This window comes from Channa argus, chromosome 4, assembly GCF_033026475.1.
Source record: "Channa argus isolate prfri chromosome 4, Channa argus male v1.0, whole genome shotgun sequence".
NCBI lineage: Eukaryota > Metazoa > Chordata > Actinopteri > Anabantiformes > Channidae > Channa > Channa argus.
Window position 1 is genome coordinate 1,810,209 of NC_090200.1, and position 26,419 is coordinate 1,836,627.

The 26,419-nt window shown below is 38.6% G+C and overlaps 2 protein-coding genes across 3 annotated transcripts in view; one reads left to right on the forward strand and one right to left on the reverse strand.

The window, feature by feature from the left end:
• The window catches only part of LOC137125463 (NACHT, LRR and PYD domains-containing protein 12-like), a 382,261-nt gene that overhangs the window by 38,604 nt on the left and 317,238 nt on the right, over nt 1–26,419 (reverse strand). The window lies entirely within an intron of this gene.
• Nucleotides 1–26,419, forward strand: part of LOC137125449 (uncharacterized) — a 69,598-nt gene that overhangs the window by 1,444 nt on the left and 41,735 nt on the right. Inside the window, exons 2-5 of the mRNA XM_067500911.1 lie at nt 2,527–2,964; nt 4,419–6,042; nt 6,170–6,433; nt 7,667–8,104. Of these exons, the coding sequence (XP_067357012.1) occupies nt 2,574–2,964; nt 4,419–6,042; nt 6,170–6,433; nt 7,667–8,104 (2,717 nt within the window). The 5' untranslated portion in view covers nt 2,527–2,573. The remainder of the gene's footprint in view (nt 1–2,526; nt 2,965–4,418; nt 6,043–6,169; nt 6,434–7,666; nt 8,105–26,419) is intronic.

Here is a 26,419-nt window from a genome sequence, read left to right on the forward strand (position 1 = left end):
TATGACTTAATTATTAATAAATAAGATTCAGGTACCACTTCTAATCCCTATCAGCAGTCTACATGAACCAGTCGGCCAATTGTTGTCAAACTTTAAATCTGGTCCCCTCTGGGCTGTTAGCTGTCATTTCAGTGTTGGGTCGAAGAAAACCTCCACAGTGTTCATCACATCAGCGTTCCTGAGTCTTTCAGTATGACACCTGCTCCTAACACATTTTGAGCTATCATCATTATACGGCTCCTTCACTGGCTCTTCATCCTCTTGCTCAGTCTACATATTCAAAAACCACATCTTGAGCCTCTTCTTTACCACCAGTGTCTAAATAAATAAAATACATTTAGGCAATATTATGTTTTATTAATATGAAAAACTTGAAATTAAGAGAAAATTATAATGGGAATGTGTGCGTCAGCAGATTTAAAAAGCGCTGTTCACTAATATTGGTGTCATAAAATAGTATTAAGTGTTATTCCTGTAAATGGATTTTAGTTTTAAACCAAGTACTGAATTTGTCTCTAGAGGAGGAATTTTGTATTAAAAGTAACTAAAAAGGTTAATGGTTAATAGTTTTTTTTAATTGAGAAGGCAGAATTACTACTGTTAGAGTAAAACATAAATACTGATTACAGGTCATGATAAACCCAGAGAATTAGATGAGAAGCAGAAAAAATAACGTTGTTTAAATGTGTGTCTGACACATTAGTGTTAAATCTAAGTTTGTTTTTAAAACCTTCCATTTAACAAGCTAATTGATCCAAATACTGCAGGTCATGATTCACAAATATTATGTTCTACAGCTTTAAACAGTGACATGACATCAATGAGAGTAAGGGGCCTTTGGAAAAGAGATAAAGATACGTATCAGCAATAGTGTTATTTCTCCCACTTATTACATTTAAATGTTTTCATTGTTACAGATATCGGTAAATAGCAGACGGTGCTTTACTTGATGCCCCAACAGGTGCAGAGATACCTGGATGTAGCACCTGTTTTTTGGATGGTTATTCATTGTTAAAATAGCCTAGTTCAGAGTCAACATTTTACAGTCTCAAGATTTTCTTCCATCTGGTTAAGATGCACATTTAATAAAAATAATTTTAGTTGAGTTGACACAGAACTGACGGACCTGATAGAAAGCAATATGATTCAGATGATCTGCTGTGTGTTACATATGTAAAACATAACTCCAGACATTGTCCAGAGTTTATATGTGTAAGAGGCTGTGGAGACTGAAGAGGGAGAGGGCTATACAGCCCATTAAACTAGATCTATTAGATTTAAAACTAGAACTGGGACTAGGACATTAAACTAGAACTAGGACTTTATTCTCTAAAGTGCCTTGAGATGACTTTGTTGTAAATTGGCGCTATATAAATGAAGTTGAATTGAATTGAATCTAGTCAAAAAAAAAATAAAAAATTTCATTTATTAATTTATGATATGATAAATGATTTTAATGACTCTTAACCCCTAATTTGAGGATTATTTGTTTTCAATCAAATGATTGCTAATGCTGGGTAGCTTGTGAATTTCACACCAGGGGTCAAAGAAGTGTGATAATAATTGTGTATTTTGTTTTATTAATCTGATTACAAATAGTAACTATAGTTATCAATGAATGTAATGGAGTAAAGGTACAATATTTGCCTGTAAAGTTAAATAGCAGAAAAAGGAAATACTCAAGTAGAAATACACCAAAGTAAATCAACTTACCACAACACAATGCTGGTTATACACAGAATTGTGATCAGGATGACAGAAATGCATGTCAGAACATCTAAAGCCAACCTAATGCTCAGAGTCAGACTGTAAAAAAAGTAGAATATTAACAATAATCTCTAATTACACACAAACTCCCCACTCACTCCTACTTGGGGACGGTCTTATTCCTTTCTTCAAGCTCGGGTCCTTTACCAGAGGCCTAGGAGCTTGAGGGTCCTGCGCAGTATCTTAACTGTTCCTAGGACTGAACACTTCTGGACAGAGCTCTTAGATGTTGTTCCTGGAATCTGCTGGAACCACTCTCCCAGTTTGGGGGCCTCTCTCCCTTCTTCAGCCTCTCCTCTCTTCATTAGAGTCATTTGACTGCTGTGATTTAGAGAAAAATGTTAAAATTGTTGTCTAAATGTCCTCTGGTTTCCTCTTCTTAGCTGGTACTATGCTCTAGTTGGCTTTAACAGCAGCCTTTTTACTCACATTAGTTGCATTGAGAGAAGTCTGACTGTCTCTGTGATGATTTATTAGTGATCACTTATGTTAAACTATTATTACAACACTGATTAATAAAACATCATGTGTAACATATGAAAAGTGGAAAACAAGAGACTCATTTAGTGATCTTGCATTTCAACCAAAAACAGACAATAAACAATGGCCAAATCCTTTAAAGACACTGGGATGTTTTGCAGCAGTTTTATATCCAGCAGATGCAAAGATGCAGGTTTTTAGATGTTTACATAACTGATCACACATCACAGGCATTATAGTTACTTTAGTTATCATTTAACATTGTATCTTATTCTTCAGATGAGTTAAGCTGGAGGTGTTTGCAGAACATACAGAGGTGAGGACACATGGCTTGTACATCTCAGTCTGCTTCGGATTACATCAAGAGGGCCAGACCTCACCTAGTGAGAGAATTACAGAATCTCTCAGTGATCGTGGAAAACCTGTACCAGCAAAGAGTTCTCAGTGATGAAGAGGTCAGTGAAATACAGGCAGAGGCTGATGACTATGATAAGACCAGGAGAATACTGGACTCCGTCATAAAAAAGGGGGAAGAAGCCTGCTATAAGTTCCTCAGGATTATTGATATAACAAGAAAGAGGACTTTAGGGAGACAATCTGTCCTCCCTGAGAGTAAACCAGTACCTTCCACTGAGACCAAGAGATTTGACCTTCACCACTGGATCAGCTGCTTTTCTTTCAAGGACGAGACAAAGATGGAAACAAACTACTTACAAGGTATTTGGAAGCAGAATCCTGATTTATAACATGTTATACTTATTATTTTTTACAAAGTACATTTAAAATATGGTGCATTTGTACAGATGATTAAAATATGTCCCTCTTCAAAACTTACTGTACCCCAGTCAGTACAGTCCATTTGTGGTGGTTTTATAGTAAAGAGAAAATGAAAACACTTCAGGTGGCACATAACGATGACTTTAGAATATTTTTAAGGCTCTGATTATGTATTGTAGCCAATGTTTAACAATGTTCCTAATTTCTATGCAATGCACAGGAATTTTATGTATCAAATTATTGAGCCTTTGAAAAGTGATACAAGTTATTCTTCTAGTTGGAAACATTGGAAGAAATGCTTGGAGGTGTTTATTTATACTTTGCTGTGTGCACGGTGGTCGTGAGTCTTTAAAATGTCTAAAAAGGCCCTAAATTCAGGTTGGATTAAATATTTTAGTCATGTCACCGCAGTAATTTCAACTCCTATCGTCATAACTGACATTATGAAACAGGGACAAACTCACAACTGTTAATTTCACAAGTTTGTATACAGAGCAGTACAATTGTCAGATAGTTTAACCTCTAATCAGCTCAGAACTATAAATCAAATCAAGTCCTTATTGTAAAGTTTACGAACAGATTGTGTTCGTTATTTGGTAGCAGCAGAATAGAAATGGGTTCCTAAAGCCAGTTCTAATAAAAATACCTGGATATATAAAACTTCATCCTCAAACAAATCTCTTATTGAGCAGTGTCTTTTTTGGCTGTTTCTGAAATGACAAAGAATAGAAAAAAAAAAAAATAAGGACAAAAAGACTGATGTACGTGAACATTCGGCCATGAGTCTTCTACATTAGTGGGGCTATAAAGGCCGTGGTGGCTGTGGTGCCCTCATCAGATGAAATGAAGCTCTGAACTTAGTCAGATCCTCTGAACTCGACAGATCCGATCTCAGCTCTCAGCAACAACAGTTGCAGTGTAAATAATTGCGAAGTCATTCATATGTTTACATTTAATCACCCACATAATGTTAGTTTTGCCCGTCGTGTATTGAGAAGAACGCTGCACACAGTGGAGCTATTCATCTGGGAAGAATCCTTAAAAAACCTCTTTGGTACATGTAAGTTGCCATAATATGCTGTAAAACTAATATAACTCTCTCAATAATGCTGCATGGTAACGTGAACATTTGTTATTGAACTTTGGCCTTTCATCTATGTATTATATCACACACACAGTGTCAGTCAAACTCATGGTGAGATATTTTTGTGTCTAAGCTGTAGGAAAACTCATAGGCTGTAAAAGGTTTACAGGTAGTCTTCAAAATTATCTATGGAGCCTAGTAGGGGCCATGGAGGAAGGAGAAAAAACGAATTCATGAGCACGGACTACCTAACTCATTCTCTCAATTTAGTAATTTGTAATAATTTTGGTGTTTTTGTATTGTATTTCAGGTTCAAAGCAGAGTCACAGATATCAGGACTATCTGAAGTCAAAAGCTCTAAAAATATCACGAGACTTTTGGATGACCAGCAAGAATCTGTTTGAAGAAAACAAGCCTGACCTGTCGTACACGTCCCTTGTGTTAGACACACAAAAGAACATTTCTTCATCTAAAATAAAGAAGTTAAAGAGCAAGAAAAGCAGGATGAGTCGCCCTACAAAGCTGAGGACATATGTCCCCGAGGACAAACCAGAAATTTCCCCCAGTGAGCTTCTGAAAACAGATAAAAACATCCTGGTGGTTGGTGAACCTGGAATTGGAAAGACAGCACTTTCTCTTGAAATGTTCAAAGTCTGGGCAGAAAGAGACAACGAGGAGCTAGATTACATGTTTTACTTTGACATGAGACAAATGTCTGAAACCCCAAAGAACTTGGAGGATCTTCTTTTTAATGTGTTTAGTGAACCAGGTGAAGGCAAAGAAGAGGTCTTACAGGATATAAAGAAGAACTCAGACAATGTCACGATCATTTTTGATGGAGTCACAGATCTCTCTTTATCAGTGGTGCAGAAGCTCGTGGACAAAGACCTGCTACCTGATGCAAAGATCATCATAACGTGCAGACCAGAGGATGAAGAAGACGTCTTTACTGAGGACTTTCTCAGAGTGGAAGTGAAAGGCTTCAGTGAAAAGACCATCGAAACATATTTATCTGCAACGCTGGGTGAAGAACAGAAGAAAGTTTCGAGCAACCTGGAGTTGTTGACTCTTTGCCACGTCCCGATGTACGCGCTGATGGTGGCTGCCTGTTTTTCATCCCAACAGTCTGCACAGCCATGTACTGTCACTGAAATATACATTAACATTGTTCGTTTAAGCCTTCAGATGAACAGCAACAGAACAAAAACCAAAGACCTAAACTCCTTCATCACCAACAAGAGTGAGGAAATACTGTCTTTGGCTCAGGTTGCTTTTCTTGCAACTGAAGGAAGAACTGTGAATTTGACTGAACTGCCTTGTGAAGACATTTGTGTCCTTTCCTTCCTGAAACCTCTTGTTATCGAAGTCGCACATACTGAGACAATAACCAGATATGCTTTTCTCCACTACACAATTCAGGAGTTTTTTGCTGCAGTGTGGCTCTTGAAGAATCCTGATAAAATCAAGGACATTTTTCAGCAGTGTCTCACTGAGGACAAGAAACACATGAAACATCTGATCCCCTTCATGTGTCGATTGTTGAATGAGAAGAGCCCAACTTTAATGAAGTGTCTGATTCCAGCTCAGGAGCTCAAGACTACATCCAACTGGTTCTTCAAGGAAGCGATAAACACGTTTTTCTCTCGTCTGTGTGAGGAAGAGGACACTGAGGACAGTGGCCCTGATGTTGACATACTATTCCTATGCCAGTGTTTGTACGAGTCCCAGTGTCCCGAAGCATGCATCTACTTTCTGGAGAAACTGGACTATCACCTGGATCTCAGTGGACAGACACTAGATCCTTACCCCTGCTGTGCTGTGTCCTATGTGATCACACAGTCCAAGGAGAAGAAAATACGGCTGAACCTCGAGGACGTAAAAGTCTCAGATAAAGGAATGAGTCGACTATTTGGATGCCTTCAAAATGTCCAATGGTATGTGTGAGCAGAATGTAAAATATTTCTTCATCTTAACATCATTTAAAAGCTGTGGCACCTTGTTGATTCCTTATTTTAATGTTCAGAATGCTGTAGTCATCTCCCATTTGTCTCCCGTTTGTAGGTGTGACCCTCTGCCACGGCAGCTTTGGAAGATTTTCCTTCTCAGTGAAGAGCAGATGGATCACATGAGCTTACTCAGACTTGATGGAAACCAGTTGCACCTTCCAGTTGAGGATAGCAGGCAGCTGTTTGTAAGAGCTGTTAAAGTAATGAAGAAGATTACTACCAAGGTTAACATCTGTCTCTACTGGGACAGGGAAGCTCCTGACTACCAAGATCTGTGTGAGTCCCTCTTAGAGGCTTTGCCGCACATCAACTCACTCAGGTATGTAACTTGTTGTGTACTGCTTATTCAACATATTTCAAGTTTTATTGTTTTGTAACAACATCAGTGTTTGGTTTAACAGACATATGGAATTTTTTTAAAAATCATCATTATAGAAAAATGTGGGATAAACACCTGTTTAAAAAGTACATGAATTAAGAGTGAATAAGAAAAATAATTTCACTTACCTGCACCATGCATCCACACACCACATGCACAAACATTTGACCTATCAGATCGTCGCATATGCGGCTGAAAATTAGAGCATAAATATAAATGTTTAGTTGCACTAGTCAGCATTTAAAAGGGTTGGTGGGAGTTCAGTACAATTCCTTTGCATTACTGGACTTAACAATGTCCATACTTACATAAACACACAGTTATTGTAGGAGTGATCTTTTTTAAGACAAGTAAAAAATGAGTTAAATGGAAGTTTCTGCATGTAAGGAAATTAAAACACTGACAATAAGTGTCACTAGGTGGCAGTATAGGGTAAGAAATGTTTCTCTGCTCTTGCTCAGTTCAGTCTCATGCACAGAGAAAAAATTAGGATAAACTTAAGCCAGTCTGCTAATCAATGTACAGTATCATGTAACTAATACTTGCCTTTTAAATATATAGAATAAGTTAAAGTTTTTAAAAACATTGTGAAAATAAAATAAAGACAACACAAATAGCACCACACACCTCAGGTGTACTCCAGACATTTGACGTTCAGTCACATGACTTTGTTATTAGGTCTCAAAGGCAGGTGTCTGTCCAAAAGGACAAGATGGCAACATGGAGGACTTTACTTTAATGTAATAAATATAAAAAGACAGATCTAGTGATAAAGCTAACCAGCTCTTAGACCATCAATGAAAGCACCAGTCAGCCTCAAATTATATCTCTGAGGTATTTGATCCTTCTAAGTCTCTTTCTACTGACCCTTTTACTCAAGATTGTACCAATTGGAACCTCGAGCCGACATCTGAGTTATGACATATTTTTTTGGGAGCACTGTCTTTTTCCCACTGTTCACTCTAATCTAAGAAATGAACTAGTTAGATAACACCCTTAGTTAGGGTGACTTCATCCTCCTATTAAGGAACTAGAAGGTACTGCATAGATAATCTCATCAAATAAATGTGAAACAACAAAAGCCACACAGCTAAAATCTGACTCACAATTCATCCAGCTGTGCTGCTGTTATAGGAAACAAACTGCAGTATGAATTTTTTTACTATCACACAGGTTCAGGATGACCTACAGAGATCCAGGATTACAGGACCAGGAACAACACCATGGGGCGGTGGAGACAGAGAAAAAGAGACTGTTCATGGATTTATGTCTGCAAGCAGCACATCAAAGAGTAGAAAGTTTTCATAGTGTCGTGGATAAGCTCATCTCGTTGTTTTCTTTTAACAGTAGCTTACACACCATCCTTCTTGATTTGTATGAGCATGTGAAGAGTGAAGGATGTTCAAGTGTCCTTCCATCATTACAGTCAGTTTTCCAGTCAGCTCCTACAGTCTGGTCCATAAACCTCTCAGAGAGAAAGACCTCCATCCTCCTGGAAGTGCTGAAACTACAACCATGGAAAAAGAAAATAGTGAATCTGACAGGATGGTCAGATGAAGAGAGTGAAGTGAGGAGTTTCCTACAGTGTCTGCCTTATATCTCACAGCTCAGGTAAATGATTGTCCTTCATATCAATTCTGATTGTATTTAACCCATATTTAGTGTTTTATATTTAAACATAATTTAAGCAGAACACATTCAACAAACCAGTTTAGATAAAAGCTTTAGTTTTATTTGAATAAAATCATGTTTTGGTAATCTTGTGTTTTCAGTTTCATGCCTCAACCATCAAATCCTTCAGAAGATACAAGGTTCTTTGTGAATCTGTTCTGTGCAGCAGCAGAGAGAGAACAGCAGACAGGAGAGAAGATACTGGAGCTGTTACCATCAGTCTGCACATCTTCTCTGAAATCCAAATGGTGTGACTTCCTCATTGATCTGTACTCAGAGACTAAAACAGGTCTGAGACTTCTTCCATCATTACTGTCAGTTTTCCAGTCAGCTCCTAGAGTCTGGTTCATAAACCTCTCAGAGAGAAAGACCTCCATCCTCCTGGAAGTGCTGAAACTACAACCAGAGAAGAAACCAGTGAAGCTGACAGGATGGTCAGATGAAGAGAGTGAAGTGAGGAGTTTCCTACAGTGTCTGCCTTATATCTCACGGCTCAGGTAAATGATTGCAGTGAACATTTGTGGAGCTGTGTTCTCACATCGACACCACCTCACTGTTAGTTTGAAAGTTAAAATGTGTTCAGCTGATGTGTCCACATAAACATCACATCATGGAGTGTAGTTTTAATGTAATGGTTTTTACTCAGTGATGCTTTTGACCACATGACCATAGTAAAATGAAACTGATTGATTGAAACACATACTCACTGGCCACTTTATTAGGTACAACTGTACAATCTACAGCCCCAGTTCCAGAAAATCTTATTTTTAATGTAACTTTATTTATATAGCACCAATTCACAATAAAGTCATTTCAAGGCACTTTTCAGAATAAAGTCAAGATTATAAAGATGTATAGAGAGAACCCAACAATTCCCCCTTGAACAAACCCTAGGCAACAGTGAAGAGATAAAACTCCCTTTAATAGGAGAAACCTCCAGCATAACCAGGCTCAGGGTGGACGGCCATCTGCCTTGACTGGTTGGGGTGAGCAGAAAGTGGAGACAGAAAAGTAAAGAGTAACCAAAGCAACACATCAGGCAGTTTGGTAGGACCAGTAGCTGCACACTGGAAAACACACAGCTTCAAAGCCGGGGACACCTGCAGAAAGAGACAGAGAGAGGGAGACAAAGAAGGAGAAAGACAACTACTGGAAACCTATAGCACCATGACTAAGAGCTAGTTCAGGTTGACTGAGCAGCTTTAACTATAAGCGTTATCAAAGAGGAAGGTTTTAAAGCCTAGTACTAAAAGTAGAGAGTGTGTCTGCTTCCTGAATCTGAACTGGGAGCTGGTTCCACAGGAGAGGAGCTTGATAGCTAAATGCTCTGCCTCCCATTCTACCTTTGGAAATTCTCGGAACCACAAGTAGGCCTGCATTCTGAGATCGAAGTGGTCTACTGGGATGATACGGTGCTATGAGGTCTTCTATATATGATGGAGAAGCAGGGTTTTAAATTCTATTCTAGATTTAATGGGAAGCCAATGGAGAGAAGCTAGTGAAGGTGAAATATGATCTCTCTTGCTAGTTCCAGTCAGCACTCTTGCTGCAGCATTTTGGATTAATTGCAGGCTCTTTAGTTACTGGGGCATCCTGAAAGTAGGGAATTACAGTAGTCCAACCTAGAAGTAACAAATGCATGGACCAGTTTTTCAGCATCACTTTGAGACAGGATCCTCCTAATTTTGGCAATGTTCCATAGGTGGAAGAAGGCTGTTCTAGAGATTTGTTTTATATGTGAGGTAAAGGAACCTGACAAAACTTCAGTTTTGTCTCAGTTTAGAAGTAAAACATTGTGGGACATCCAGGCCTTTATGTCTTGTAGGCTTGAAGCATTATTAACGTTGCCTAATGTTATTAATGTTGCCTAAAGGAGACATATATAAAGTAAAAAGTATTGGTCCTAACACAGAGCCTTGTGGAACTCCATAGCTAACCTTTGTGTGCATGGAGGATTCATCATTAACATGAACAAATTGAAATCTATCAGATAGATAAGATTTAAACCAACCTAGTGCAGTTCCTGTAATTCCATTTTCATGTTCCAGTCTCTGTAATAAAATGTTATGATCAATGGTATCAAATGCAGCACTAAGATCTAACAGAACAAGTATAGAGATGAGTCCATTATCTGAGGCCATGAGAAGATCGTTGGTGACTTTTACCAGTGCTGTTTCTGTACTATGATGAACTCTAAATCCTGACTGAAAGTCTTCATACAAATTATTCCTATGAAGGTGATCACATAATTGTTTTGCAACTACTTTTTCAATTATTTTAGAAATAAAGGGGAGATTAGATATTGGTCTGTAACTGGCTAAAACACCTGGGTCAAGACAGGGTTTTTTAAGTAGTGGTTTAATTACAGCTACCTTATAGGCCTGTGGTACATAACCTGTTTCTAAAGATAGATTGATGATATCTAATATGAACGTATCTATTAAGGGTAAAGCTTCCTTGAGCAGCTTAGTTGGAATAGGGTCTAGCAGACAGGTTGTTGGTTTAGATGAGGTAATAATTGAAGTTAGCTCAGAGAGATCTATGGGTAAAAAGCAGTCTAACAGGGATTGGGGCCTTATCGATGACTCTAGCACTGCTGTACATGAAGATCTATCTGTAATATTTGGGGGGAGGATGTGGTGGTTTTTTTTTTTCCTTAATAGCTACAATTTTATCTGTAATACTAAGGGGAATATTAGACTCAACAGAACTATGGCTCTCAGTCAGCCTGGCTACAGTGCTGAAAAGAAACCAGGGGTTGTTGTTATTGTCCTCTATTAATGATGAATAACATGTTGTTCTGGCATTACAGAGAGATTTTTATACATTATTAAACTGTTTTTCCAGGCTAAATGAGATTCTTCTAAATTAGTTGAACGCCACTTCCTTTCTAACGTTAGTGTCACCTGCTTTAAGCTGCATATTTGTGAATTGTACCATGGAGGTCGGCTCCTCTGATTCACTGTCTTCTTTTTCAGAGGGGCAACTGTATCTAGTATCATACGCAGTGAGGCTGCAGAATCACCAACTAGATAATCAACTTGTTCAGGAGTAAGATGGCTACTCACCATAGTATTAAGACATGGTGGTGAACATGATGATGAAGAATGAATGAATGAATGAATGAACATGATGAATTATTTCTTTAAATTTTTTCATAGCATTTTCAAATAAGCATCTGCTGTAGTGGAATTTTTTACTAGCAGCTGTATAGTCCATTATTGTAAATTCAACTCATTTCAAGACAGTTGTGAGGAAATATTGTTAAATTATCTGCTTCAATTCCACACGTAAGGACAAGGTCTAAGTTGTGACTAAAACAGTGAGTGGGTTTATTTACATTTTGGGAAAAACCAATTGAATCTAATAATGAATTAAACGCAGTGCTCAGGCAGTTACTGTCAGCATCTACATGAATGTTAAAGTCACCCACTATAATGACTTTATCTGTACTAAGCACTAAATCAGCTAGAAAATCAGAAAATTCAATCAAAAACTCTGAGTAAGGGACTGGAGGACGGTACACGATAACAAATAATAGTGGTTTTTGAGTTTTCCAGTTTGGGTGTGAAAGGCTAAGAGTAAGACTCTCAAATGAGTTATAATTATGTTTAGGTCTAGGAATTATTGATAAGCTACAATGGAAGATTGCTGCTACTCCTCCACCTCAGTCTGTGCTTCTAGAAACATTGTTGGGTTCTAACAACCACAACAGCGCTGCTTACACCTGGAAATACAGTTCAACAACAGTGAAATATCCAAACGAGTCAACTTTTGTCTTTTACTTGATCAAGGGGTCTTAGTGACTTAACACTTCACCCGAACTCAGCCAACTCCACCGGGCTCTTCCTTGTTCACACTATTTATTGGAAACAGAGATCAAAGCAGATGGAGAGTTCAATGCAGAAAAACAAATCCTTATAAATATAGGCCAATGAGAAATGCAATTCATCACATAATGATAATATAGCATTGTTTCCTTGACCACTGGTCAACAAACTTTAAAGGTAAACTATCAAAGCTATATGGTCACTAATGACCTCATCAGTACATAGACACTTCACAAATACACATTACATAAACAATTACATTTAATGTTGGAAACAATTACTTAATTACTTTGAACAAACCCTAACAAACATGATAATTAATATGACTTGGGGGGTTTGACTTATTTAAACTGACATATTCTTACTGCTACAACCACGTTCCTGTAAGACAGAATAAATTTAATTGACGATCATTTATTAAGTAATTTATTAACAAAGATTTAGACGAGAGAGATCTGATATTTAATGATCCACATTTAATTGTTTTGGGTTTTGCTCTGTAAGAGGAGTAGTCTTTTAACTTTTATTAGGTTTTTATGATTAACTCCCCTTGTGTTCATTTTTGCTGTAAATAGTTTAGGTGGTCGTGGAACAGACATAGTCTTTATAGGGCAAAGAGCAGTGTGGTTAAGATCATAAAATTAATTAAAATAATACAATTACCTGTGTGAAAAACTAAAATCTATAAAAGCAGCATTTTGTGGGCTGGTAACGTCAGATTCTATAAACATCTCAGACTGTTCATATCTATGGATGTTATCAGGGGTCGGAGCGGAGGATGCAGGTGAGGTGAGCCCATCAGAGCAACAGGTGTTTCCAATGGTCAGTCAGTCACTGGAGACTGAGACGCTGTGGACAATGTTCTCAGTCAAAATCCGTGGTCCCAGAAAGTACGGGTGCAGTCCATCTTGTTTGAATTACTGAGGACGATCCCAGAAAAGATTGAAATTGTCTATGTAAGAGAGTCTGTGTGCGGAGACTTGTGGTTGAAACCATGTGTGCAGGCTTGTCCGGAAATGAAGAACCGTCTATTGTAAAAACTCTCCAGCAGCTCGGACTGACAGGTTTGGAATTTTCTCCGTTATGTCACTGACAGTGGCTCTAGGAAAACAAAAAGTTTTAGCTGATGTTAAGCGGACCTCTCTAACGAAGGAGTCGCCAATAATAAGCATGGTCAGACCGGGAAGACTTACACAATGCAGTGGAGCGGTGCACTGAGGATCAGCATGTGGATTCCTCTCAGGAGCCGGGGTAGTATGTCGGTCTTCTGAAGCCCCGGCAGCATGCCCCGACCGTGCTGCCTGTGGGAGATGGAGCAGCTACCTGTGGGGGGCCAAGGTTACAGAGCCAGACCACGGCAGTGTGACATCAGGGTCCTGGTTCAATGAAGAAACAGCAGGGTGGATAAAGACAGTTTGGTCCATGTAGCTCAAGGTATTTAGAGCTGCCAGGGGCTTCACTGCGCAGTGGCAACGTTGGAAAACTCCAAAATAAAGTTGTAAATAAAAACAGAAGGCAATGATTTGCAAATCTCATCAACCCATATTTTGTTCACAATAGAACATAATCTCATATCAGATGTTGAACCTGTGACGTTTAGCATTTCATGGAAAATATTAGATAATTTTGAAATTTGATGGCAGCAACACGTCAAAAAAGCTGGAACAGGATGATGGTGACTATTGTGTAGCATCACCTCTTCTTTTATTTATTGGAAGTGACCAGGTTCTTTAGGAGAGTAATGTTGTCCCATGTTTGTCTGGTGCAGGGTTCTAGCTGCTGTTTGTAATGCAGTGTCTGAGGGCCCAAAGATCATGTGCATCCAGTTTTGACCTTCAGCCTTGTCCCTTGTGCAGTGAGATTCCTCCTGATTGTCTGAATCTTTAGATGATATTACACTGTATACTGTAGACGGTGGGATTTTCAAAGTCTTTGTCTGAAATTGTTCCACAATTTTTGGCCCAGTTTGTCACAGATTGGTGAACCTCATCCCTGCAGTCTTCATTCTTCACATTATGACCCTCCCTGTTTCCTGCCTGCATTTTCTCTGCAGAAGACTGCAGGCAGGGAGGATTGTTTACCTAATTTAGTGACACCTGTCCAGGTGTCAGTTGAAGTTAAATGAGCTTGCTCTTAGTTTCTCTCTCCTAGGAACCACACATCCAGGTTTTGGTTTGTTTCTCCTCATTGGACAACATGCACACACTTCATCTTTCACTCATCCATTCACTGCCTAAACTACTGAGAGTCCTATACCACACACTCCAGAAATGATATTGTTTTCTTTCTTGGTTTGACTGTTTATTAGAAAACAATTCTTACAATTTGCATTTACCTGTGTTGTTTCCCCTCCTTGGTTACAAGCTTTGAGCCAGTTAGCTGAACTGCAAAGACTGTTTTTAAGCTTCATATAACAGGCTGTAAACATTGTGGGGACGGTGTCCTGGAGAACAGAGTGAATCACAGTTAACTGGGAAGATGAAACATCTTAATCAAAAATAGTGACCTGTCAAATATAAGATCACACAGTAAGTAGTTAGTTCTGGGTCCTTCAGTTAGTCCACAATGATCTTACACGGTGTCATTTTAACTGTTAGTGCAGATAACTTAGTAACTAAACATCTAGTTAACTTAAACTAAAGCTACAGTAACTAACTCTGTGCATGTTTGAGTTGTACTTTTGTCTGAATTTTAAAAGAAGTTTTATATTTCAGTTACTGATGACTAGAGAAGGGCCGATGCTACAGGAAAATGGAATAAGGAAAAACAGTGAACAGAAACTGTTTAGGATTAATTTCAGGGTTTTTAAAGTCATAGTCTAACGAGTTTAATGTATAAAATTAGAACCTGCTGTAATAACTGACAGATATTATGGAACAGGAAAAAAACATTTACTGGGAAGCTTGTGAATCAATTCAGTTAGTTATAGGTGTTTATGTTGTGAAACTACAAGAGAAAGACCTGCTGAAACTACAAACACAAGCCTCTTTCACATTTCAACTCTGGACAGTGTCAAGAGAAATCAGCTCTGGACATTATCTTGAGTTGTCTTTCACATGTAAAACACATCGGGAGGTTGTCTGGGTCAAAGTTGAAAAACTTAGCTTGATTTCAGTGAGGGGCATATACAGGGGTCCCGACATAATAAAACAATTAGGTAGATCCATACCAAGACTCCAAAGCCACAATGAAGACAGAAAAAACTAATGCGGTAGATCTGTGTCGGAAATCAGGAATGTAGCCTCCAACCATAAATGTTTCACACAGAGTAGCTGGGTCACTGTCACCAAATTACAATAAATAAGAAAGAAAAAGTGCTCAGCAGAACACAGTGAATACGGAATGACTCAATCAAGTCTGACACAAAGAGTACAAAGCAGTGAAAACTTGTGACCATTAACAGAGGACACATTTGTGGCTTTAACTGCAGACGTGAAAGGGAAACTTCACTGATGAATGATTCAAAACACTGGCAGACAAAAGAAAATTGGGTGGTAATTCTACTTTCCAGCAATGAGTAACTGAAGGCAGTGTTGTGCATGAAATGACTTTATTTTTCTGTAGCATCACTGAAATTAAATTTACACATCACATGGAAATGAAGGTAGAACTTTGGGAATGATCCTGTTTTTGTCAGTTGAACCTTCATGTTTAATTTTATTTTATGCTAATTTGCAGATATTTGTTGACTTGTAGAAGAAAAAAACAACAATTGTACCTTTGTGGAACAGTGGGCTTTTTCTCTTACTTTCTTACTTTCTTTCTTTCTTTTTTTTTTGGCTGTCATTGCACCTTTTTTTTTTCCTCATTCCAGTGTTCGTCCCTGGTTTAGAGTTTCAGATCAACGCAGGTTCTTTGTGAATCTGTTCTGTGCAGCAGCAGAGAGAGAACAGCAGACAAGAGAGAAGATACTGGGACTGTTATCATCAGTCTGCAGATATGAAACATTCCCTGTAGATGAGAGATATATGCAGATCTATAATTATCAAAAACATCAGTCTGATTTCCTGTTGGATCTGTTCTCCCATGTGAAGGACTATGAGACTAAAACAGGTCTGAGAGTTCTTCCATCATTGCTGTCAGTTTTCCAGTCAGCTCCTACAGTCTGGTCCATAAACCTCTCAGAGAGAAAGACCTCCATCCTCCTGGAAGTGCTGAAACTACAACCAGAGAAGAAACCAGTGAAGCTGACAGGATGGTCAGATGAAGAGAGTGAAGTGAGGAGTTTCCTACAGTGTCTGCCTTATATCTCATGGCTCAGGTAAATGGAACATGATTTAACTCTACAGTGAGTTATGCAAATGTTTTCTGTTGCAGAAGTTCTAACATCAGTTTACTAATGAAATGATTTGTAAGATTAGTAGAGTAATTTACTTAATTGTTAGTTTGATATTTTTTATGTGTGTATGATAAGTTTATAAAATACGAGTCAAATTTGAACATCCCAACAGTTTCTAACCTAAAGTAGTTAATGTCAACTTCACCTTGATCAAATGTAGCAACTAAAGCACCTTCAGTATGAATCGTCATCATTTTGTGTCTCTACTCACACGTAGTTCAACGTGATGGTAGTTTACACATCTGTCTTCTCAAGAGCAGGATGAAGCATTGCATGATGGGAATTGTTGTACAACTACTGGACATGATAATGACTTTTAGATGTTTTGCTTTGTAATATATTCATATATTGTTCATGTCTGATAAAACTCATCCACCAAGTACAATTACATTTCATTTAATACAGGACATTCACAAGCTAATATCTGTTCATAGTGTGTGTTTGTTTTTTTAGTAGCTGAGATCAGATATTCACAAAATGTTTCTTTCTCACTGTTCCAGTTTTGATCCTCAGTCATCAGATCGATTAGAAAAAAACAGGAACTTTGCAAATCTGCTCTGTGCAGCAGCAGAGAGAGAACAGCAGACAGGAGAGAAGATACTGGAGCTGTTATCATCAGTCTGCAGATATGAAATATTGTTTTTGAATGAGGAATACATTTATGATGATAATGAGGGAAAATATCAGTGTGATTCCCTTTTGGATCTGTTCTCTCGTGTGAAGGACTATGAGAATAAAACAGGTCTGAGAGTTCTTCCATCATTACTGTCAGTTTTCCAGTCAGCTCCTACAGTCTGGTTCATAAACCTCTCAGAGAGAAAGACCTCCATCCTCCTGGAAGTGCTGAAACTACAACCAGAGAAGAAAACAGTGAAGCTGACAGGATGGTCAGATGAAGAGAGTGAAGTGAGGAGTTTCCTACAGTGTCTGCCTTATATCTCACAGCTCAGGTAAATAGAACATGATTTAACTCTACAGTGAGTTATGCAAATGTTTTATGTTGCAGAAGTTCTAACATCAGTTTACTAATGAAATGATTTGTAAGATTAGTAGAGTAATTTTCTTAATTGGTAGTTTGATATTTTGTATTTGTGCATGATAAGTTTATAAAATAGGAGTCAAATTTAAACATCCCAACAGTTTCTACTCTAAAGTAGTTAATGTCAACTTCACCTTGATCAACTGTAGCATGATAATGGTGTGTGTGTGTGTGTGTGTGTGTGTGTGTGTTCTCAGACTGATGTTATTCCACTAAAGTCTAATATCAAACATACACTGACAGTAACTTGTCTTCATGAAGATCAGTGACCAAACACACAAAGCAAAGATAGAATGAAATGTGAAGAAGAATAAAAATGGAAGAATTCAGCCCTGCTAATAGAAAAACATGACGTTGAAACACAAATGTAATTCAGAGAATGATGTGAATCCAAAATAATAGTATCTTTAAAACAGTTACTGAAACCAAAGAGAACTAGAAAAGGCAATTTCCAAGGAAATTACGTGGGAGAGCTGTTAAGTCGCCCGGTAGAGGCCGACCGCTCAGAAGCTGCTGAGAGCAGAGGCGTTTGCACGTTCAAAGCCGCAAACGCTGAAGAGAGATAAATACGAACAAAAAGAGAAAGAAGAAGATGACAAGAAAAGGAAAAAATCCAAAATCCCAGGAAAAGTTGAATTCAGAAAAGAAAAAAAGTAGAAAGTAACAATGGAGGAAGTAAATAAGTAAAAAGTTGATATTTAAAGTGTAAAGAAACAGAAAAAGAAGCAAAGTAAAAAGTTGCTATTGAAAGTGTAAAGAAAAAAGTAAGAAGTGAAAAAGCAACAACTTGATTAACAAAAGTGGAAAGAAGTAGTAAGAAACAAAGGAAAAGGTAAATATTCCCAAAGTTAAAAGAAACAAAGAAAGAAGCAAAGTAAAAAAGTTGCTATTAAAAGTGTAAAGGAAGAAGTGAAAAAGCAACAACTTGATTAACAAAAGTGGAAAGAAGTAGTAAGAAACAAAGGAAAAGGTAAATATTCCCAAAGTTAAAAGAAACAAAAAAAGAAGCAAAGTAAAAAAGTTGCTATTAAAGTGTAAAGAAAAAAGCTAGAAGTAACTACTTAGAAATGAAGGAACCATTTTAATGCTGAAAAACTGTTGAAAAAAAAAAAGTTGAAAAGAGCTTTTAATTTGAAAGTGTGTTTCCTGTCTGTGTCTGTGTGGTAGTTTGTGTGTCCACTGTAGGGAGACTTCAAAACAAACTCATTTTAGCATTTAAATGCTAAATAATTAAAATAAGAATGATAAAAGGCTTTTATTTTGAAAGTGTGTTTCCTGTCTGTGAGGGTGTGTGTGTAGGGAAACTTCACCACAAAGTCATTTTAGCATTTAAATGCTAAAAAGTGGATAAAATATTATGAAAGGCTTTTATTTTGAAAGTGTGTTTCCTATCTGTGAGGGTGTGTGTGTGTAGGGAAACTTCACCACAAAGTCATTTTAGCATTTAAATGCTAAAAAGTGGATAACATATTATGAAAGGCTTTTATTTTGAAAGGGTATTTCCTGTCTGTGAGGGTGTGTGTCTGTGTGTGTCTCCACTGTGTCTGTTGAGGGAGAAAAACTCAGGTAAAGTGTGTGGACACAGCTCTGAGGCTGATTACATGACGTCATGCAGCTGTGTCCGTTACCATGACAATGACTGCTGCCCGCCTGCTGAGTCATGTGAGCCAAATGCAAAGGCAGGCTGGAAAAGTGCTGAGACTATGCCTCGCAAAATGCTCAAAATATGAAAAAGTATTAGTCCTATCGAAACAATTCAAAAACTGTGAGTGACAAAAGGCTTCAATGAACACACTGATGTACTTTATTTGAAGATACTCCATAAAATGAAGGCGTGGTGGCGATTTTAAAACAGCCCCCCGTTTGTGATTTGATTAGAATTTAAGAACCTCTGTTATAATGGGCTCCAATGGGAGTTTCAGACGGCACTCTCTCTGCTTCTGGACTCTTGGAGAAAGAACCGTCAGTCCTGTCACTATGAGAGTTACATTTACTGAAAGAAGACAAAAATACCTACATTCTGATGTATAGTTTGTGTATGTAAGATTAAAGTTGATTGAAGGAAAGAAGGAAAAGAAGGAAAAAAGTTGCTAAAAGTGGAAGCTGAAAAGTTAGAGTGCGTGTGATGTCACCCACTCTAGCTGCTCCAACATTCCGCAATACACACTAATGGAAAAGTTGAAAAAGCTCCAAAAGTTACCTAAAACTAAAACTGCGATTATTTAAAAAGTATAAAAGATACAAAGAAGCTGATCCACCCAGAAAAAGTTGAAAGGGTCTAGACCCGTATAAAGTTTAAATAAAGTTTCTACTCCAAAGTATGACGACACAAGAGGCAGATGAAAAGTGGCAAGTTGAAGGGAAGTTTTAAGTGGCTTCCATTCATTTTCAATGGGAAGAAAAGTTGATAAAAAGTGAAATATAATAAAAAGTATAAAAGTTATTAATGAGAAAAGTAATAGCCCACATGTCCTAAAAGAGACCTACGATTAGGAAGTGGAACGGAGTTTCTACGACAAACCGTCTAGGAGGAGATAGTGACCGAAAAACGGCGAAATAAAAAGAAAAATAATAATAAAGAGAAAGGATCTCATAAGTGTGAGAGCTGTGTTACAGCTCTCCCACTAATAATAATAATAAAGAAAAGGATCTCAATAGTGTGAGAGCTGTGCTTACAGCTCTCCCACTAATTATGTTCAGCTGCCTCTTAGTTTCTAACTATAATGAACTTTACTGACCATGATAAGATTTGTACCAGTGAACAACAAATGAAGAGTTCAGACACCTTCAGTATGAATCATCATCATTTTGTGTCTCTACTCACACATGTAGTTCAACGTGATGGTAGTTTACACATCTGTCTTCTCAAGAGCAGGATGAAGCATTGCATGATGGGAATTGTTGTACAACTACTGGACATGATAATGACTTTTAGATGTTTTGCTTTGTAATATATTCATATATTGTTCATGTCTGGTAAAACTCATCCACCAAGTACAATTACATTTCATTTAATACAGGACATTTACAAGCTTATATCTGTTCATAGTGTGTGTTTGTTTTTTTAGTAGCTGAGATCAGATATTCACAAAATGTTTCTTTCTCACTGTTCCAGTTTTGATGTCCAGTCATCAGATCCTTCAGAAAAAAACAGGATCTTAGTGAATCTGTTCTGTGCAGCAGCAGAGGGAGAGAAGATACTGGAGCTGTTATCATCAGTCTGCAGATATCAAACTTTGCCTTTGGATGACAGATACATGAAGGATCGTGTTTTAAAACATCAGTCTGATTTCCTGTTGGATCTGTTCTCCCATGTGAAGGACTATGAGACTAAAACAGGTCTGAGAGTTCTTCCATCATTACTGTCAGTTTTCCAGTCAGCTCCTACAGTCTGGTCCATAAACCTCTCAAAGAGAAAGACCTCCATCCTCCTGGAAGTGCTGAAACTACAACCAGAGAAGAAACCAGTGAAGCTGACAGGATGGTCAGATGAAGAGAGTGAAGTGAGGAGTTTCCTACAGTGTCTGCCTTATATCTCACAGCTCAGGTAAATGATTGTAGTGAACATTTGTGGAGCTGTGTTCTCACATCGACACCACCTCACTGTTAGTTTGAAAGTTAAAATGTGTTCAGCTGATGTGTCCACATAAACATCACATCATGGAGTGTAGTTTTAATGTCCTACATTTCCCAGAGTTCAGTAGGACCTAAAGGCAGCTTTCCTACAGAGAACTGCTCATCTCTCATTAACTGATACATGTTTACTTCACTAAGCTCCCAGTTTGTTCTGAACATTAACTGTTGTTATTGTGAAGCAGCAGAGACGATCGCACAGTGTTGATGATTAGAAGTTCAGTTGTTCCTCAGGAGCAGTGATTAACTGCTGTGTTTGTCTGTTTTTCTACTGTCCTGCAGCTTTGTTTGTGGTTTCTTAAATCTCAGACATGAAGCAGGAGATTTCCTGCATTAAAGAACAGCCACAAATGGCTCTTCCTGCCTAAACAGATCAGAGTTTGAATTGAAACGTATTAGAAAACATGTTCTGGTTTGTTTTGAAGACTGTTGTGTAAAACGTTTTCAGTTTTTGGACCAAATCATCAAAGTTTTCTTCCCTAAAACATTCAAAACGTAGAAAAAGGTCAAATGTGAAGTTATGTTCATTCCCAAAAAAGGTCAATTCACTGAGACGGGTTTGAACTGGATCTGAAAATCTGAATATGCTATTGGCTTATTGGTACAGTTTTCTGGGCTGCACCATAAATCCTCCCAGGGGGATAAAAGATTTTACTTTACCTCAACAATATGTTATATCCAATAATTGTTGTCACAAACTTCCCTCCTGATTTGGTTGTGTCCACCAGAGGACTGGTCTCTGTCCTTGGAAGAACACGTTCAATCCTGTTACATCTTACCCAGGCCTGTTCTGTCTGAGTATAGGGAGCCCTCCAAAACATATTCTGCTGAACTGTTCACCCCAGTGTCACTTCATATATTAAACTAAATCTTTTCTCACACTGAAATGTAGTGAGCTAAAGTTTTACCCCAAGTCTTGATTCTTACTGGGGGGTTAGAAAAACCAAATACATGCTGACCCTCAGAGAAAAGGACTAGATGCTATGTCGTCATTCTCATGATATGGAGGTTCCCAGTTAGGGATGTGAAAGGATTCAGGGGAAGCACTGTCCCTAAATAAAGGAAGGCTTTGGATAGTCACTTGGTGTGAGATGGAGTGATCAGTGTTCTCCCATTTCATCTGTGATGTTGCTGCCAACTGCTCAGCTGTACCTCCAATGGCATCATGTGTGTGATTGATGAATCTCTGTTGGTTGTAATGCAGGTAGTTGCTCCAATCAACATTCTTGTTGGTTGTGCACCACCAGCAAAGGGAGGAAACAAATCCTGCTGCAATCTGGCTACCAGTCTTGTATCCATTTGGGATCCCTGTGGTGCTCTGATGTCATCAATATACACTTCAGTGTCACATGATCCCAGAGGTTTCTGGAGTGCTCGTCTCATGCGGTGGTGTGGTGCAGTAGACCAGTGTGCAATGTCTGAGGCAGCTACTGGGAGTACGTGTATTTCTTGGACCAGCATGACAAGGGCACACACTCCTGTCCAGTTAGCTGGCAGAGCTCAAGTTGGCCTGACACACATCCAGTACACATTCAGCACGGGATTGATTCCTGCATCAAAAGCATCTCTCTTGCAGCATCTGCCATAAACTCCATCTTCAATAATCTCCTTGGCAACTTCAGAGCTCTGTGAATGTCCAGGTTTAAGTGGTGGGTAGAGGGTATGTGTCTTTGTGCAGTTCAGTGGTGTGATGCCTACTGACACATTTCCATAGGTCTGATTGAAGCAGACAAACTTAGCTCCCAGTGCAGGCTTGATGTGGCTTAGTGTGGAGACAATGATGGATATTGCACTATGGCATTTTTGGAATAAAATGTCATTGGTGTCCCAGGTCGTCTGTCTGGAGGCTCGAATGATGATGCAGTCAATCAGAAGAACTTTACTAACATTGTCTGATTCTGCTATAATTCATGAATCATCCACAAGATTTCTGCAACCGTGGTGAAGAGAATAAATGTGCACAATCTGATCTTCAGGTTCCACTCCTTCAGTTTGAGTGGGTGCTCTTACCGTGTGGGATTCTCCATCATTGGGCAGCAGATGTCACCTCTGTCACCTTCCTGTATTCACCTTTCTTGAAGATTGTTCGAACTTGAAGTGTGGTTCGAGCCCAATCATCACTTCTCCCCCCTCACCGAGATGAACAATTCAGAGGACAAATTTGATCATCTGTGGCTTGTAGGTCGTCCTCCACGGTGATTGTCTGCTTGTCGAGTCAGTGTGCATCTGGCTGTAGTTTCTTTTCCGGTTCTGGTATGAGGATCCTCTTGCAGTGGCTGGTGTGGACACACGCAACGTATCTCTCCACCTTCACTGCCGTATTAGTAGTCAGTAGTACTTGATGTGATCCTGTGAAACGTCTCTGCTTCCAGTGTTTCCTCCAGTGGTCCTTGATGAGCACCCAGTCACCTGGTTTAAGATCTTGCTGGCTGATGCCTGCAGGTGTAGACAGGGCTGCTTTCACCTGGGGACAAACAGCTGAGAGAGTTTACACTATAGTTAAAAGATCACATCTTCATGACAAACTCGTCAGAGTTTGTTTGTTCTGAATAAGTACTACGCTAAAACCTGTTACTTCACCACATTTTGTTAATTTGGTCATTCCATCGTACCTGCACTCTGGGGGTGATAAGGCAGCAATACTGAGAAATAACCCAAATTAGCTGGACAAATCATTCAACACCTTTATGGTAAACCCAGGACCATTGTCACTAATAACTTTCTTCTGGAATACTTCACCTAATGATCATGTGTTTGGGCCTTTTTACCACAGCAGATGCATCTTGTTTGGGAAAAAAGGAAAATAAACCTCAGCCCACTTGCTAAAAATGCAAACCATAGTCAAGCAATGTCTCTATTTCTGACAGGGCTTAATTAAGTCAATCATTCAATGTTCGAAAAGCCCATCAGGTGGGGGGTGACCTTGCATTTAATGGCACCAGAGCATTGTGTGCTGCACAGATAAGAACCCTGGTATATAAACCTTCTGTAGCAATAGCTGTTACAATATGGACACATCCCTCTTTTGCAAATGTGGTGTTTACCATGAACTAGCTTTGCATACAAATGAAAATATGAATTAGCTAAATAAAGTTTATCTCTGGACCAATACATGTCCCTTTTTGCAATGGTGCACATAATGTCTTCTCAAAGTTTTCTAGATACACTTGCTAGTGACTGCATGGTCTGTAGATTCAGTTCCTGTGAGGAGAAAGTTGTGTAAGGTGAAACATTTGTCCCACAACATTTGTTTGCTGGTTCTGTAGCTGCATCTGCTGTTGAATTACCTGTAGAAAGATTCTTTTGTTAATGTTAGTGTTTCACATTTTGTTACCAATGTGTAGGCGACAGGACAGGATCGAAAGAGCTGCAACAACAACTATGTGCAATTAGTGTTGTGTCTGATGACGTAAAAGTCCTTTGTCTGTTTGAATAACAACAAATGTAGTCAGTCTAAATAATCATTCATTCATAAACATTCATATCAATGGATAGTTTATAGGTTTCAGTAAGAGCTCTCAGCTCACCAGCGTGTGCAGACAAGTTAGAGGGTAGTTTTATCATGAACCTTCTGTAGCAGCTGCAAACTAAGAATCAAAGCCATCGTAACTCTTATGAATTCAGAATTAGTGTGTTTGTGATATCAGGTCTGGAAGTACAGATGGTTTCTATTACCTCAGTGCAGTTATGAGGATCCATCCTCCTCTGCAGGCAGCAGAGTAGCAGGGTTCAACATATAGAACATCTTTTCACAGCAATGTTGGACTTTTCAAGCAACATCTCAGAACAGCTAATCAAATGAGGTTGGCATAATAAAGAAGGCATGTAACTGTCTTTCTGTTCAACAACTAGAGTATTGGGCAACACTTTTTCTTAAGAGTTCACATGGTTTCATAAAGTGCAAACAACAACAACAAAAATATTAAGATTAAACTTCACACAGAGAACAAGTCTGCAAACTGCAGTTTAGAAAGAATCACTTCATGGCCATTGTCAACAAGATGTTTTAACAGTTGCACCATATACATTTTTTGCATGTTTCTTTAAACTTACAAATACAAAATACAAATTAGCAAATCATCTACGTTCTGTAGCAAACACAAAAACTGGTCATATTTGTTGGTACCAGAGAAAGAATGATTTGTAGATTTTTACTTAAGGTGCTGTGGGGTGTGTGGCTGCATTCACCTCCTGTGAATTTGAACAATGCACCACTCATTTGCTTGGTCTCTTACTTTTTTACCAAAAATATGGTAACACACACAAGAGAATTCTCACCTGAAATTATTACACCTGCTGTTAACAAGGATTCGAACACAGGCTTTACACATATGCATATACATTTACAAATACGCCATATTTATGGCCCAAAGATTTTGGAATTTGCTCGAGCTTTGGTAGTAAACTAGTTTCTATGATAGTAAAGGGCACAGCATGTGCGGTGTTATGGCTTTAAATGAGCTCAATTCTACAAGCTTGTGCAACTGATTGCGTACGATGTACATCACCCTTCCTGCTGTATTCCATCCTAGGATCTGAGGCTGGTGGTTGGACTTCCAACAGGAACAACATGCTCTGCAACCATGTTCCCAAATTTTCCAACTCAGGTCAAAGGGTTCACCAATCAGACATGTGGAGTGTTTCCCATAAAGAGTTTTTCCTGTGTAGAGGAGAGTGAGACAGAGGCAACAGCAACAGTCTTTGTCCAACCTCCCATTATCTACATTGTGTCCTATGTGCTTTGCAGTGTTTGATGATGCCTAAAAGTTTCTGAATATGTGCTGTGTGTGCGTGTAAAGTCTGTAAGCTGTTGTGTAACATAAGTATTATCATATGCACATTGTGAATGTATATAAACTATCTGCATTTGAGAGGAACAGAGCAACTTTCTGAAACAAAGTTGTTTTTCCACTAGCACCTATTGTGAGATATGATCTACCTCAGAATGAATGAGTCAGTCTTCAGAATAGAGCTTGTAGCTCCTGAATCAACTTAAATATCACATCATGATTTTTCAACGGCAAAAGTCTGGAAATAGCTGCTACTTATCAGAATGACAATACTTTGTAAAATTATGCAGGTCCTACCTGGATTCTGCTCCTTTTTGAGTGTGTGGGTGGAGGTCACCTGATCTGACATATGCTCCTGTATTGATGTCGCATGATCTGGGGTCTGCTCCCCCCACTCTCCCACCCAGTCAGTCTTTTGCATATCTCCAGAACAGTCCCCTGTTCAGTGTCCTTTCTCACCACACTGAAAACAGACTTCTTGGATACAGTAACGTCTTCTTCCTTTGCCACGTCCCATTTCTTGTTCTTTGCCACAAGTTCTTTGGTTGGTCATGACTCTGGACGTGGTGTGTCCTGTAGTTGAGCTTCTGCTGATGGAGGAGTTCTGGCTTAGTCTCATCTCCA